Here is a 16,183-nt window from a genome sequence, read left to right as displayed (position 1 = left end):
AAACAATCTGATAATCAAACAAGGACTTGATGGGCAAGTACAAGCTTTGAACAAAGGAGTTCTCTACTTCAGTATTACCTTTGTTCAAAAGCTCATGTTTGTATAGGTAGAGGGGCAAAAAAACTGCATGGAAGCTTTACACAAATACCAGTGAAGGTGTTGTATAAAGTTATGGAGATTGTTTTTGATTCTGATATGAATGCCTTAAAATGCTTCTGAAAAAGCTGGAGAACAAAAGCAGGCTCAAGTAACCAGTTACCAGCCCAATTTGATGCCTTAAGGAGAAGTGGAGACAGTCTGATAGTAAAATTTGTTTATTTACAGTGTTACGTATTACAGGAAAATCAGTTTAAAAAGTCAATGCTTCTCTTTCTTCAAAGTTGCGGCATTTTGAAGATGTTAAGACATATCTGAAGAATTTTAAACATACCTGATTCCAGCCTTCCTGGATGATCTGGATCTGCAAGGTCTGAGACCATCTGGTTTTTTCCTTTTTTTTTTTTTTTCTTTTTCTTTTTTTTTTTTTTCCCCAGCCCTTTGAATTTCAAGTAAGGCATTTATTTATTTCCTTTTCTTTTGAATGAGGTTTCAACAGAACAGAAGACAATATCTGTGGGTTTGATTGCCATAGTAAACTTTAACACTTAGCACAGCTGACGCTTTCCACCTTGATAGTCAAATGCATGCTTTGCCATCAAAAGATTATGGACTCCACTCGGCCTAAAATCCATGCTGGGCCACACAGCCCTTGTGTTGCCTGCCTTAGATGCATGGTCCAGCTCATTGCCTTGTTCACTGTCTTGTCAGCTCTTTCAAATTCCTCTGCCTTTACCCTAGCTTCCAGTATTAAGCTGATTTCTACAGAGCTCTGAATCTCTCCCTTTACTCAGGGCTGTGTAAAACACCTTCAGTCAAACCCACTAATTTCTTACATATTGGGATTTTTACTGTACCATTCAGAAATGCCTGTAAAGGTTCTGGAAGGGCCAGTGAGAAATAGTATATGCATACAGTGTCCAGGCTTTGTGAATGCAGGGTTCTTGGGGTTTTGTCTGGGTTTTTTCTTTTGGGCGGCTGCTTTCCCCCTTATTGAGTGTTAAACAAAAGCAAACACTGACTTTCAGTTAGTGAGGTTTCATGACCATCTTCATGAAGAGGGTAGCAAATGTCAATATGCACTGGTTAGATCTAGGTTGGTGTGGTGGTGTAAAAGTGTTTGGATATTGCAGTTATTTTGGTCACCCAGTTCATGATGATGAAGTTCAGCAGTCAGGCTGCTAAGAGATACTGCTTCTGCTGTAGCATTTTGGGAATTTCTGTTTTCTGCTGGAGCAGAAAAGTTTTGTCCACATTGCAATGGAGCTGGAACTGGCTGGAGACAGATGGCATTCAATGGGACTTTCAAGCACACAGTCAAGCAGGACTCTGACACAAGACGCACTTCTTCATGCCATTTTCTTCTCTTGCTCTCGCTGGACAATCCCATCTGTTCTTCTTCCTCTACTGTACCACTTCCTCAGCCTCTTTCCTTCCTATCCATGAGTCCTCAGGGCTGCAGTCTCTCGGGCTGCTCTGGTGAGGCTGGCTGCCCTGTGCCCATACTGCTTACCGGGATAAACTGTCCTCCTGCCTTTATGCCTGCAGTCTCCAAGAGCTCCTGACAGCAGATCATCTCAATAGGGATATCTGGAGGGGATAAACTGACACTCTAGAGGTGGAGAGGAATTGGACAGCAGGATTTGGGACAGCCTCCTCTACATGTGGGCCTTATGTGGCTGCTTGGGCCCTCTGTGCTCGCTGGGTGTGTCTTTTGTCCTCCTCCTGCTATGGGACTCTGCAAGGTGACAGGAGTGAGAGGACATATTTCCTTTACAGAACTGCTTCAGTCCAAGGGACTTGCTGGGCTGGAGTGACTCCAAAAGTGATTTCTGATGAGAGAATTTTATACATGAGAATGGAAGAGATCAGAACTACTTTACTGTGAGGGAAAAAGTCTGTGTCTATTTTTAGTAGAGGAAATTAAGAGGGCTAAATGACAAATGGGTGAGGGCAGACCCAGGAAGTTAACCCTGGATATTCTTCATTTCTAACCATTTAAGTGGGGGTAAATGCAGTGAACTGAAGCAACAAGAATGGTGATGGACTGTTGGGAGACACCTTTATAGCTGCAGTCAGCAGATATCTCCTTACTTCCCCTCTAGCAGCTTGTGCCTCGATCCCATCTGTTTCTCCAGCCAGAGACCAGTCTCAGTAAGGTCCACTTGCCACAGAAATTCCTGTATAACCTGCTTGGCTCACTGCTGATCTTGCTTCTCAAATTTTCTGCATCTTCCAGCCTATTAATATGTAGCATGACAGTTTGCTTTGAATGATCAGTGTTTGTGTGGGATTAACTTTACACACATTTACACTCAATGGATTTATGTGCCTTAAGTTGGCATGACCCTATTTCTTTCAAAATCCGTTTACCTACAACTCCTATTAATTTAGCACATCCAAAGTGACTTGTTTTGCTCTGTGTTCAGAATACCATTCTGTGCAGTGCTAGGGGCTACCAGCCCAGCCCCCTGAAACAGAAAGCTCCTGTCAGCCTTCTTGGCATTTGAATCAGGTTGCACTTGTGTAAAGCAAGTGAGTGTGGAGCCACAGCTGCCTGCAAACTATGGGATGGTGCACCTGGGCTCTGCCATCTATCATGTCCTTCCCCAGGGCTCCCACAGGATCAAAGGGTACCTTTCTAGTGTGCCTTGGGGAATTGCTGAGAAGAAGAAAAGAGGGGTATGGTGATGGAAGAGGTACAATTCTCACCTTTCCTACCACCCCTCCTTTATTTTCCTGGCCTTGGCCGCAGTTCAGCTGGATGTACTGGGTGCACTGTGAAGCCTTGCCTCAAGACCTCTCACATGCACAGAAAGTGCTCACCATGTTAGTCTGAACGGAGTCCTAACCTTTTGAAGGCATTGATGGATTTATCCATCAAGTATTTCATAAGGCGTTTTTGTGTCAGCATTAGAGATCAGAAAGGTTTTCTTTTTCATATGAGAAAGATCTTGGCTTTCTTTGTTCTGATGGTGATCTTTGACAAGACAAGTAATTCTACTCATTTCGTTAAAACCTAAATAGCAGTACATTAATAAGTGTCTGGTACAAAGAACTGATAAGTGTAATCAAATAGGTTTTAAGCTAAAGCTTGTAATTCAGTCTTTTTTCTTCTTTTTCTTTTTAGAAAAAAAATCATAGGAAACGCTATACTTATTGTGCCTTCTTCTTATTCTGCAATCCATTGGCAGCAGCAAAGTAGTCCTTATGGAAACCATTCTTGATTTCTGTTGTGACAGGGGTTTCCTTTACAGCTGTTCTTGAAGGTGCTTTCCGGTATGTCTATAAAAGCAAAACCCAAAATAAACATTTGGATCCATTTAGTGCCTGCCCAAACACTACTTATGGTTAACTGGAAATGAAGCTTGTCTGCTGTTTCTTGGTGCAGATGTATATATTTGCTTCCGACTGCATTAGGAGTATAGTAACCTTTTTACTGCTGTGGGTGATGTTACTTTACTAGCCTTACTGTAATACTTCTCAATGCCAAAAGAGATTTCGAGCCTTGTACACTAAAAGCTTTACATATGCAGGCAGGCTAGAGCAATCCCCGCTAAAAGATGTTGAAATAAACAAGGCAAAGACAGAGCTCTAATTTTTTTTTTTTCCCTAAGGAGGAGAAAGACTCAAAAATTTGCCTACCAAAGCAAATTCAGACCTCCTACATACTGAATGCAGTACCTGATCTGCCATACAAGTGCAGAAGAGTTGAACTGCAATGAGGAGGTCATCTCTATGAGTTACTCTCTCTGTCTCTCAGACATGACCGTATCTGTTATTCTTAAGTGATTTATATATTTTAAGACTAATATATTTTAAGCAGTGATGATCATTCTACATCTGAGTCCACCCAGACTGCCACCCAAAAAGTTCTGTTTTCCCCCTCTTTGTCAGAGAGCTCTCAGAAGGCTGCTTACCTTAATGTAGAAGTTGATGAAGAGGATGACCAGTGTGGCCATGTAGGAAGACTGGAACATGAGGCAGCCAAATGGGAATCCACATGGCTTCACAGCTGCGCTGAGTGTGTGCACAATAGTGAGCAGAAACTGGATCTGTGGAGAGAAGATAATGCAGGCATATTTGCTGAGAAAGGGTCAGACACAGCCATGTGCCCTAGTCCTGCTCCATGAAAGTTTGAGTACTCTTGAAAAAGTATCCCTTCATAACCTCTGAATGCATTGTGAAGGTTAAGTTAAAATGGTACTCTTATGAAATTAAATAAAACCTTTAGGGGTTAGAGGTTTCTAAAAGTAAGTTTATAGGCCTTGACAAAAGGGAAGCTTTTTTTTTTTTCTCTCAGATTTAGTAGGTTTGTTCTGTCTTCCAGTCCTTGTGACAGGTACAGTTGTTGTCTCTGTTACTAGGCAGAAATTGGAGGAAACTCCGGAGATTCCTGGCAATAGCTTTAGAAGTCTGAACAGAAAATGCAAAACTCAAGTCCGAGGAGTTCAGATAATCTACCACTTGCATTAATAAAGTTAAGGAGTGGACAAAGGAAGCAAAAATGCAACAGGGAAGAAATTGCAGAGACTTGTTTGTATTTAGAACTGTCAGCCACAGCCCACACTGGTGCACCTGATTTTTCCTCAGCCAGTTAAGTGTGCCTCCAAACCAGTGTACTGAGGTGCATTTCCAACAGTGACGAGTGCTTCACCTTCAGGGATGGTCTCAGAGAAGCAGCTCTTGCTAAGCAAATTTCTACATAGGCATTTTAAAGCTCACTGAAACCATCTGAACTTCCAAATATGAACAGGCTCCAAGAGAAAAAAAAGTAAAAAGAACTTTTTTTCATATCAAGCCTTATATCTTGTTGATAGAAACTTTTGATGTGGCTCAGCTCTTCAGGTACAGCAGCAGGTGGAACAGACTTTTAGAAATCAGTCAATTTCTGTATTGCCTAAAGTTTGTTTACATAATTTTGCAGTTGTACCGCTGTGTCGTGGGTTAACTTGGCTTGGCTACCAGCTGCCTACCCAACACGTCTCCCTTCTCCTCAGTAGAATAGGGGGAGAAAATAAGATGAAAAGAATTTGTGGATTGAGATAAAGTTAGGGAGGGTAATTAATAAAACTTATCTATTACTGTTATAAGCAAATAAACTTGACTTGAGGAAAATTAGTTTCAAGTACTGTGAATTAATAACACAGAAGGATAGCCAGAAATAAAATTAAAACCACCTTTCTCTAAACCTCTGCTTCTTTTCAGGTTCAACTTCACTTCTGAACTTCACTGCTCTACTTCCTTCCATGTGGTGCAGGGGGATGGGGTTTGTAGTCAGCCCCGGTTGCTTTGGCTTTGCTGCTCCTTTCTCCTCACATTCTTTCCCTGCTTCAGTGTGGGGTCCCTCCCACGGGAGAGACTTCCAATGTGGGTATTTCCCATGAGCTGCAGTTCTTCACAAATTGCCCCAGCATGGGTCCCTTCCACAGGGTCCAGTCCTTCAGGAACAGGCTTTTCCTGTGTGGGTCCCCATGGGGTCACAGATTTTGCCAGCAAACCTCCAGGGTGAGCTCCTCTCTGCATGGGTCCATAGGAGCCTATTTCCCTGCTGGCTGTATCTTCCTTCAGGGCAGACATGTCCACTGCTGTAGCATGAGGCTCTCCATGGGCTGCAGGGGAACAGCTTCACCAGCATCTTCACCACAGGCTGCAGGGGAGTTTTTGGTGCTAATTCCCTCTTTCTGTTCTGACCTGGGTACTTGCTGTTTCTCTCACATTTCCTGTCTTCTTTCTCAGCTGCTGTGCTATGTTTTTCACCCTTAAATAAATATGATATCATGGAGGTACTCCCAGCTTTGCTGATGGGCTCAGCTTTGGCCAGCAGGGGAGGTCTGTCTCAGAGCTGGCTCGGTCAGATTTTTTTTGTGACTTTTAAATCAGTTTTTTCCACAATTAAGGAGCAGTCACTTTCTATGCAATGGTTCAAAACTAACAGAATTTTGTAGACTAAAGAGTTTCTACTGTTTGTTTTCTACAGAAAACACTTCTGAACATAATTTCCTTCATTAAATTTTACCAAGCTGCACTAGTGACTTATGCCAGATGATAGTTCAGTTATACTTCAATTCTAACTGGTTTAATTGTGTAAATAACAATGTTTACCTATAGTTCATTTAGTCTCCTCTCACATTTGGAAGGATTTCTGGTAATTAAAAAATGAGAGTAAGACAGATACATACCAGTTGTGCCTGAGTGAGGTATTTCTTCCACCAGAGATACTTGCGCATGGAAGGGATGACTGACAGTCCATAGTAAGAATACATAAGCACGTGGATAAAGCTATTCAAAGTGGGTCCAAAGAAGCCTATAAAAATCCATCAGGGAAAAAATAATTAAGTACCGACTGCTAAAGAAGTGAGAGAGGATATTATTGCTTGTGGTGTTGTTTTGATATTGAATCTCTTGCAAATGGTAAGAGATTCATGCTTATTTTATGCTAAAGACATTCCTGATGTGTAGATGTGCTCTCCTAGGGACAACTGAAAAACCAAATGGTACTTCCTAGAGGGTTGTTCTCATGCTGAATTTTGTATTTTTATCTGATATTTTTCTCCTCCACTTTTTCCTATTCTGTAGTTTAGAGGTTATTTTTTTCACTCTCCTAAAGTCCTTCTTGCTATAAGTTTTTCTATTATTCCTGTAAGCTTTAAACACTGCTGTGGATGACATCGCTGCTAGCATGCAGCTTAGGACCCTGGGAGACATCTGTACTTCTGCTCTCTGATGCAGTAGCAAGGGCTTTACTCTGAATGAAACCAGCCTTTTGTGCCTGTGTTTGATCAGCACTCTTGTTTTCTTCATTGGCTCTTTTGCTAGATGCACATTTATAGAATTTCATCTCAGATAATACCTTGCTGCTCTTATTAGTTACATTTAGTGAATACTAGTTCTAGAGGAAATTAATTATCCTCTGTACTCTGCAGACTTTGGAGAAGCAGCAGCACTACTCTCTGCTGTGTGCTTGTGAGTTTGATGGCAGTGCTACTACTACAAGAGGCACTCACCAGTTCTGATTTTGCCACTGATTAATTACTTAGGTACTGGTTTAATTACAGTAGGGCAGTGCTAGTGTAAAGTGCGGGGACCACACGTTACAAAGCACAAACCCCCACTGATTTGTTTACACCTCTAGAAATAGCTCCTAATTGCTATGAAATCTCTGATCCCTGCTTCTACCTCTAACAGTGATTTACTTTGATTTTGTGCTGTCCACAGCAAGTGCCAACAAATGTGAATTCTGCTTTTAGCTCTGAAAAAGACCTGCAACAAGTTTCTTTACAAAATGTTACAACGGGCTGAGGTGACTCACTCTAATAGGTTGTAAGAAAACGGAGGTTTTTCTCAACTTTGAAAACAGTTCCACAAGAAGCCTCTAGCTGTGTGAAACCCGGCAAAAGTGTGCCTGTTGTGAGACAGCTGAAGTAGTTCTCTGCTGTTTGGGCTTATACAAATGCCAAGTGACCAGCCTGTGGCATCACAGATTCTTCCTAACAGGGAAGATGATGGCAGTTACTATAACCTTCTGAGGGTGTCTTCTCATATGAAACAGAACAAACTCAAACTGGTATTTTAATTAGTGACTAACTAAGAAAAGTATCTTGCTAAAGCAGAAATTGATGTATACAAGAGTTGAGCCTGTAAAAGGGCTGTTGGTTTAATTTGTTGTGATTGATAAAGGTTTTACCAGGGCCATGACTTCTTCCTGCATCTGCTTTTGGAGTAGGTCTTGTGTGTGCTGGCTCCTTTGTGCTGCTCAGTGCTGTGATGCTTAAAAGTGGTTTGAAGATAAGTAAATACATGAGTTTGTGGCAGCTAAGTGAAAAGTCTAGGGCCTAACACTCAGCTATTTTTGGCCAGAACTTTTAACAATGCTTTTTACTTTCCTGTGCTCTGCAGGTGGTCAGCAGTTCTGAAAGGCTCTCAATCCTAAAGATGCCCTCATATGGCACAGTTACACAATTCCTTTACATGGTGATAGGATTCCTCCCCAGCTACAGCTGACTTAGACCGGGGGTGATGAAGCAAAGACTTACTCTGCCCACAAGGTATCCAGTTCAGAACACACCACCAAATGTTAAACATAGTGGCATGGTGGTACACGTGAAGGAAGGTGATCTGGCTGCTTTTCTTTCTCAGTACAAAGAAGATAGTGTCCATGAATTCAATTACTTTGGAAAAATAATACCACCACAGCACCTTAGCTACCTGTACAAGCAAGAACAAAGGTGAAGGAGATCAATATCTGTCCATACAATGCTTAAATATTACTGTACTTCTTCACTCCCTAGGCATGCAACTTCCCAGAAGGCATTAGTATGCTATTAAAGGTGAAGCACAAGCTCTGTCTTCAACTTTATTTTGCTTTTCAATGAAGCAGTTTTGTAAAAAAGCCGCTTATATTTTTCAGAAATTGTATAAATATATCATTATCAAAACATAATTTAAGAAATATAAACTTTGAGAAAGGGTTTTCTAATTGTTTTGTTGGGTTTTTTCCCAAAAGTACAGTTTTGTGGGTGGGTTTTTGCTTCATTTTGGGGTTGTTTGTTCAGCTTTTTTTAAGGGTGCTACCATTCCCTTGACACTGAACAGATTTTGCTGCCAGATTCTTCTTTAGAAAAAATCGAAACTTGATACTCAATGTAATGAAATATATTCTCCTCTAGAGTGGAGATATTGTATCAGAGCTCAGGATATGTCCTAGGACAGTTAAAGACAGTTAAGACAGAAAGGATGCTGAGGGCTGAGCTGCTTTTGTGTCTTACCCGGATATCGGCCTCCCCTGCGCTGTGAAGGTTCTGGCACTGCAAGTTGTAGCCGCCTTCCCATGTGGCAAGGATGAGCTGGAACAGAAAACAGAGGAATTATGTTCATGAACAGATGGAATGGTTTCTCCCCCTGCAGTTGTTCTGTCCTCATTGGTGGGTATCCACTCCTTCAACAAACTGATGCTGTTGAACCAGATGACATGCTAATATCTTGTGTTTTGAAAGGGGAAAGGCATCAGTTAAGCTGGAGATATGAAATGATGCATTTCTCTTTCTCTGGCTTTAGAGCCTTCAAGGCATCCATTAAAATCTCTCATTATTTAATGCACCTCCAAATCCTCACTCCAAAGCAAACACTGGAATAGTCTATCTTTGTTCTGAAGCAGTATGAACAGAGCTTAACACAGCTACTTGTGCAAAGCTGTCCTTGAGAAAAATTCCCTGTTTGCCAAGTAAACAGAAGGCAAACGCAAAGTAGCGCAAAGGGAAAAATATTTCCCAATGCCATACATGTCTCTATCCTCCACTGTTAAATGCTGGAGGAAGTGAAGGAGAGCAGGCACGGTGCTGAATGGAGGCGTGAATAGCACACAAGCAATTTCTTAGATTCTGCACATGTCACACGGGGAAGCAGACAGAGCAATGAAATATCAGAGTGCCACACTGGGATGGAGCAGGTTTCTAGAAAACCATATGGTAGTCTTCAATATGGAATATTTTTAGAGTAACAGCCACCTAAATCACTCAGCCTTTTCGGAAGAGGGAATGTAATTTCTTGCTTATAACTGTCATGTAGAATCCATTGATTTTTAAAAGATCTTGCTTATTCTCAAATAAGCACAAAGTGGGTTTGGGGACAAACTGAACAACTCATCTTCTGTGGTCTCTCTCACCCTCTACAGACACTGCAGAGAGCAAAGGTGGGAGAAATGCATTCAAGTGTTATGCTGTAAGCAGAACTGCAAGATGCTGAGAGAAGTGGGTTACTTTCAGCTCTGGAGCTACATTCACAGGATTATGTGTGTCAGCATAGAACTTTTCCCTCTAGTTCACAATGAAAAGAACTGTTCTGTGTTGGATCTGTGGCAGTCCATACAAAAGAGAATCAGAGACATTCTTAGTGATCAAACTAAATTAATTCATAGAGTAAATACATTTAAAAATATTGATAGTATTTGGAGGATTAGAAAGTAGCCTAGAATGCTTATTATAAATTCACATTAAAGTGCACTGAAACCTGGAGAACCAGTCTTCTACTATTTTTTTTCTGAATTCACACTCTGTCATTGTCCCTGTAATATGAGCTTTGCTGTTTTAGGTAGCCAAAACAGCCCATAGAAATTGCAGAGAGAGATGACAATAGAGTTATAGAGTGTTTTATAGACAATTGATATGTAACAATTGAAAAAAACATATTCTTTCACATTTTTCTGCTTTGCTGAAGAAACTTGACCTCAAAATTTTCTGCTGCTGTAGGTAAAATGTTGGTTCACAGAAATTTGCTGGAAAATATGCAATTTTCAATATTTTGATCAGTCTATTTTACAACTGTTCCAATTTGTGTATGATTACAGTGGATTGATTTTTTGGAAAATCTTTTGCATGTTATCTTCTTGTGTATTAAAGGTCAGGAGTGAGGGCCAGTTGATTGCCCAGCAGGTCCTGGGTCAAGCCCTGAGGAAGGAAGGTGGTGTCTCATCACATGTCAGGAGCTGCAGTTCTCCATGGAGATATTTTGAGGATATTTTTGGTCTGGATTAATTGATACTGTTTTTTTTTTTTTTTTTTTTTTTCCTCTTTTTAACCATCTGGTAAGTAGTAGAGTGAGCCTTGCCAAAGAACTCTGTTGTGCTTTCACTTCTATTTTAAACCTGTTTTTGATGATACCTTTGCCAGTGATTTTATAAGTGACCTTAAAACACGCATTCACTAAAAATTGGTGTAATCAGCAGGTTTGTAAGCACTATCAGTGACTACTTACAAAATCATGGAAGAAGTCCAAGTCTTAAGTTCTCAGACAAATGGGCTCAGGATAACTAGTATGATTGGAAAGCTGTGGAGGAACACCTATAAGTTGCTAGGAGCTATATTAAGGCTAGGAAAAAGAAAGTGTTCATTTGCAAAGTGGTAGATACCTTTCCAGAAGCTGCCTGCCACTACAGAAAAGATAATATTAGAGACAAACAATGATTGAAAACTGAGATGGAAAGCAACTGAATTACTACTGTCCTTCAAAACAGAACAGCTCCAGAGACAGCTATAGGAGGAACAGCAAGAGAAACAAAAGTTGAAGGAGAAAGTAGACCTAATGCTTATGCAGGCTCCAAATCCTCCTGACATTGTGCAGATTAGTAAACTAAATTGCATCTCCAGCAGACTGGGAGGGTAACAGATGGAATGGTCCCTGTGATAAAAAAAAACAGAGTTCTGCACCTGGGATACAGCAGCCCTGGATGTACAGACAGACTGGGTAATGAGAGGCTGAAAAGCAGCCCCATGGAAAGGGACCTGGAGATCCTGGTCAGTGGCAAGCTGAACATGAGCCAGCAGTGCCCTGGCAGCCAGGAGGGCAAAGCATGTCCTGGGGGGCATCAGGCACAGCATGGCCAGCGAGCAAGGATGGGGATTGTCCTGCTCTGCTCTGCACTGGGGCAGCCTCACCTCCAGTGCTGGGGCAGTTCTGGGAGGCACAACATGAAAAAGATATCACGCTGTTAGAAAGCATCCAAAGGAGGGTAACAAAGATGGTGAAGGGCCTTGAGGGCAAGCCTTACAAGGAGAGACAGAGGTCACTTGGTCTGTTCAGCCTGGAGAAGAGGAGACTGAGGGGAGACTTCATTGCAGTTACAACTTCCTCGTGAGGGGAAGAGGAGGGGCAGGCACTGATCTCTTCTCTGTGGTGGCAGTGACAGGACCAAGGGAGCAGCATGAAGCTCTGTCAAGGGCCGTTTAGGTTGAATATCCATAGTAATGTTTTCACACAGAGGGTGGTTGGGCACTGGAAGAGGCTCCTCGGGGAAGTGGTCACAGCACTAGGCCCAACAGAGGTCAAGAAATATTTGGACAATGCTCTCAGGCATATGGTGTGACTGTTGGGGTGTCATGTGCAGGACCAGGAGTTGGAGTCAATCATCCTGATGGGTGTCTTCCAACTTGACGTATTTTACGAAGCTTTTCTGCCAGTGCTGAACAGGTGAGCTCAGTAGTATCTCAAGGTTTTGGATTTATTTTTTTCAAGTATGTAATTCAAAAGTTCCATGTTTGAAAATGAGATTAAAAAACCCTTAGAGGCTCATAAAGAAAATATTTCTTTTCAACATCAATATTTCTTTTCAATGTCACAATTTTTTAATTTGGTAATTAGGTAATCAGCAACTCCTTACAAATGGTCAGCATGCAAATGCAGAGTAAGCTTTGGAGTCAGAATACCACTCTGTCAGACTGCATGGTTTTATTTAATTTCTTTTGTTCATTCTTCCATGATTTTAAAAATGCCAGATTTTTCAGATCATTCTGTTTGCTTATTCCCCAGTCATTTTACTTGGCAGAAGAGTTTCCTCTGGTTTGTGTCTGCATTTCAAAAGGCAGTAGCTTAGACTGGATATTTTTGGAAACTCAGTCTTTCACATCAGTTCAACATTTCTATTCTCTGTTGTAGGTGCCTAACATACTGCTGTGTCTCCTTTAAGGAAAATAATTCACTTTGAGTTTTGACTCCTCTGCTTTACAAGATAATTTTCAAGATTTCTGGCTAACTTCCTAATTAAAAAAAGAAAAAAAAAAAAGGAAAGTGTGAAAATTTGGAAAGCAGCAAGCAATTTTTATGGGATCCTGGTGATTCTAGGCCATGACTTTCCTGTTGGCTCTCAGTGATGTGGAAGGTAAGCAGCTCACTCCATGGTGCTAAATGAACCAGATGCATACCTGGAACAGAAGCCAGCACCTTGACACGAGACATTTTGGTACCAGATCTCTTTTTTCTGATACCAAACCCATACATTACTTGTACTGTTTCAGTTGTGTTCCCTTTTGTATACTGAGCAGGCACAACTCTGCAGAGCTGATGGTGTATCAATCACTCAGACATGGTGCAAGTGCAGGATCTATCAAAGAGATGAGAAATCCCCTCTATCTTTTGAAACACAAATTTTCTCCCCATGGAAAATAATTCTTTGAATTCTTTGCATTCTTGGTAGCCTATTCTGAAAATAATATTAAAACAAGTATCAATTGAAGCTATTTGGAAAAACAGATTACATAAAGAGCAAAGTGCTGACTTGTGAAAAATTTCTGCTAAGTAGCAACATCCTATTAATTAGTAGAATTTTTATATTTTGCTGTTTGCCCTAATGTTGTTCTTAACAGACTCATGTTTTTACACTAATAAATTACTTCTATTCATCTACTCAAGCATAAACAGCACAAGAATTCACATGAGTTGTTTTGGCACTATAGTCCAACTCCTACCTTATTTTTGTAAATGGGGAATCAAAGTCTTCAGAATTGAAAGTTGGTTCCTTTGTCAGAGGTTTCGGGGTGGGGGTGGGCAGCAGGTACCAAAAGATGATGTAACCCTTTCACCTCGCTGAGTAGCAGACTAAGCTCTAATAGCCTGACCCAGGGGCCTGTGCCCTTCTCATTTCAGGCTTTCAAATTCAAAAATCTCACAGCTGTATCTTGTTTTTCATCTGTTCCCCATAGGCTAGAAAGGAAAGTGATGTGATTTTCTGAATGGATATTGCCATTTCTACTGACTGCAGGCTCTCCATGCTCATTTGAGTTATAAAAAAATCTCTGTGCATGGTTGGACTTTCTCAGGAAGGAAATGCTCAGAAGATATTCCCCCTTGTCCCAGGGCAGGAGGAAGGCAAAGGGTGAGGCATCAGCATTGGGCTACATCTGGCTGGTGACCAGTCACCAGCGGTGTTCCTCAGGATCAGTTCTGGGGTCAGTGCTGTTCAAAATACCTCTCGGTGATCTGGAGGCACGAATTGAATGGCCCTTAGCAGGTTTGCTGATGGTATGAAACAGGGAGGTGCTGCTGACACTCTTGAGAGACAAGAGTCCTTGCAGAGAGGTAGAGTGGAGCATTGGGCAGTCATCAGTGGGATGAAGTTTAACAAATCCAAATGCTGGATCTGGCTCCTGGGATGGAGTATCATGGGCACAAGAATGAACTGGGGGAGGAATGGCTGGAGAGCAGCCCTGCGGAAGGGGATCTGGGAGTGCAGGTCAGCAGCAGCTCCCCGTGAGCCATCGTGTGCCCTGGCTGCCCCAAGGGCAAAACTCATCCCGAGGTGCATTGAGCATGGCACACCCAGCCAGCCAGGTCAGGGGATTGTCCCACTGCATCACCCTGAGCACTGGGTGCAGGTCTGGACCCACCATTTAAGAAGGTTGTGGAGATTCTTGAACGTACCAGGAGGGCAACAAAGGTGGTGACAGGGCTGGAAGCAGGTCCCGTGAGGAGCAACTGAGGTCTTTGGGCTTGTCTAACTTGGAGAGAAGGAAGCTGAGGAGTGGCCTCATTGTTCTCTGCAGCTTCCTGAAGAGGGGAAGGGGGGCGGGGCGGAAGGTGCTGAGCTCTTCTCCTTGGGAGACAGGAATAGTGGGACATGTGGGAATGGTTCCAAGCTGCACCAGGGGAGGTTTAGACTGAACATTAGGAAGCATTTCTTTACCACAAGAAAGAAAAAGTGGTAAAACATTTCTTTATGGCTTCCTTGAGGTGTGGGCAATACCCCCAGCCTGTCAATGTTTAAGGGACATTTGGACAGTGTCCTTAACAGCATGCTTTAACATTCTGGTCAACCCTGAATTGGTCAGGCAGTTGGATTCAGTGGTTGCTGTGGGTCCCTTCAAACTGAAATAGTCTATCTAGTACATGGTTTGTCTATATGGAAACAGTTAAGAAGGAAAGCTAAAAACTAATAATAGAGTTAGTATTCAAGTAAATAAAATTCCTCTTAAAGCTTCAGAGCCAGGAGTATGAGCACCAGCATTCTTGTGAAAAAAACAGAGCAGGATGTTATTTTGGGTATGAGGTTTTACTGGGTTTTCTAAGGCACTCCAGCCCTCAGAACAATTAAAACAACTTGATATGATCACTATTCTCAAGCAATTGAATTCTCATTAGATTTATTTATTGAAGAATATCTCTCTATAGAGGTTGCCTATCTTTAGGCAAGACTCCAAGAATTGTGATATAATCCCAGATTTTAGATGGATAGCTGAGATGCAGAACAGGCTGTGTTTCCAGATTGGTACCCTTGTGCCTCAAAGATCTTGGATAAACTGTAGTCTGGCATGACTAAAACCCTACAGGGAAGCTGCATGGGTTTGATGGTTCAGCCCAGGATGGGGAGATCCCAGAATGTTCCAGCCTTGCCATTTGGTTAGTGCCATGGCTTCCCCAAATGTAAAAACTTAGTGGTGGTGTTGTGACAACCATCCCAGATGCTGAATAGGAAACACCCCACAAGGTTTGTCACAGGGGAAATATTTTGTTGGTCCTCTTTATGATGCATTCAAGATATTTTTCATGGGGACAGAAAAGTGTGCTTTGGGTTACTGCTTGGTGAGGCTCTGCAGCTCTCCATGGGTCTGGTCAGAGGTCAAAAAATTGTGTGCATGGTGTCTCCCCCTGAAAAGATCTGCTAATGCTGTTATACACCAATGGGAGTTTGCTATCCTGATCTGCAGAATGTACTGCTGGACCCTAAGTTGGATGTCTCTCACAACTGGAGCATTGTAGCTAAAAGGATACTGGTCATTCCAGATGGAAGAAATATGTGGTCCTATGCTTTCTTCCTGTTATTAGGTCAGAGAGTTCAAAACATGGTGAGAAAAAATGAGAGCCACTTCCAAAGTGAAGTTTAGATAATTGTTTGAATATTTTTATCAAAAACTCTTTCAAATATAAAGCCATATTGTTGAGAAACTACCAGCCAGTTCTATTTATTACTCCTTAATGTGAGTAATAAATGAAATGGGAGCCTGATGGAAGGATTAGTGAACTAATGACTTCAAAATTACTTATGAATGGTAATTACTTTGAGTATTGCTGTGGTCTGGGATAGCAGGACAGGCTACAAGAAATCATGTCTAGGCTTATTTTCCACGAGTCTTTGATTACATCTCTTCTGAGTAGCACCCCTATCATATTTTGTGGTACCAGTGGTGGTATTAAAAGCTGTGCACATATGGAAAACCTCATCATATGAAGTTTTATTCTTGATTTCCAATAAGGTTCTACTGAATTCTCTTTGAATGTGCATGAGAGATCCAGAGCACTGCCTTTTTCAATGATCAGGTGA

At 41.7% G+C, this 16,183-nt stretch overlaps 1 protein-coding gene across 2 annotated transcripts in view; it reads right to left on the bottom strand.

Moving 5' to 3' along the window:
• Positions 1–298: 298 nt before the first annotated feature.
• Positions 299–16,183, bottom strand: part of ELOVL2 (ELOVL fatty acid elongase 2) — a 50,964-nt gene continuing 35,079 nt past the window's right edge. For both annotated transcript variants that reach the window (XM_038127818.1, XM_038127819.1), the window contains exons 4-8: positions 8,865–8,942; positions 8,133–8,304; positions 6,279–6,403; positions 4,017–4,151; positions 299–3,381 (exon numbers count right to left, since the gene is read on the bottom strand). In XM_038127818.1, coding sequence (XP_037983746.1) covers positions 3,253–3,381; positions 4,017–4,151; positions 6,279–6,403; positions 8,133–8,304; positions 8,865–8,942 — 639 coding nt within the window. In that variant the 3' untranslated portion in view covers positions 299–3,252. The remainder of the gene's footprint in view (positions 3,382–4,016; positions 4,152–6,278; positions 6,404–8,132; positions 8,305–8,864; positions 8,943–16,183) is intronic.

This window comes from Motacilla alba, chromosome 2 (assembly GCF_015832195.1).
Source record: "Motacilla alba alba isolate MOTALB_02 chromosome 2, Motacilla_alba_V1.0_pri, whole genome shotgun sequence".
Classification (NCBI taxonomy): Eukaryota; Metazoa; Chordata; class Aves; order Passeriformes; family Motacillidae; genus Motacilla; species Motacilla alba.
Note: the sequence above shows the minus strand (reverse complement) of the source record. Positions and strands in the feature narration are given on the sequence as shown.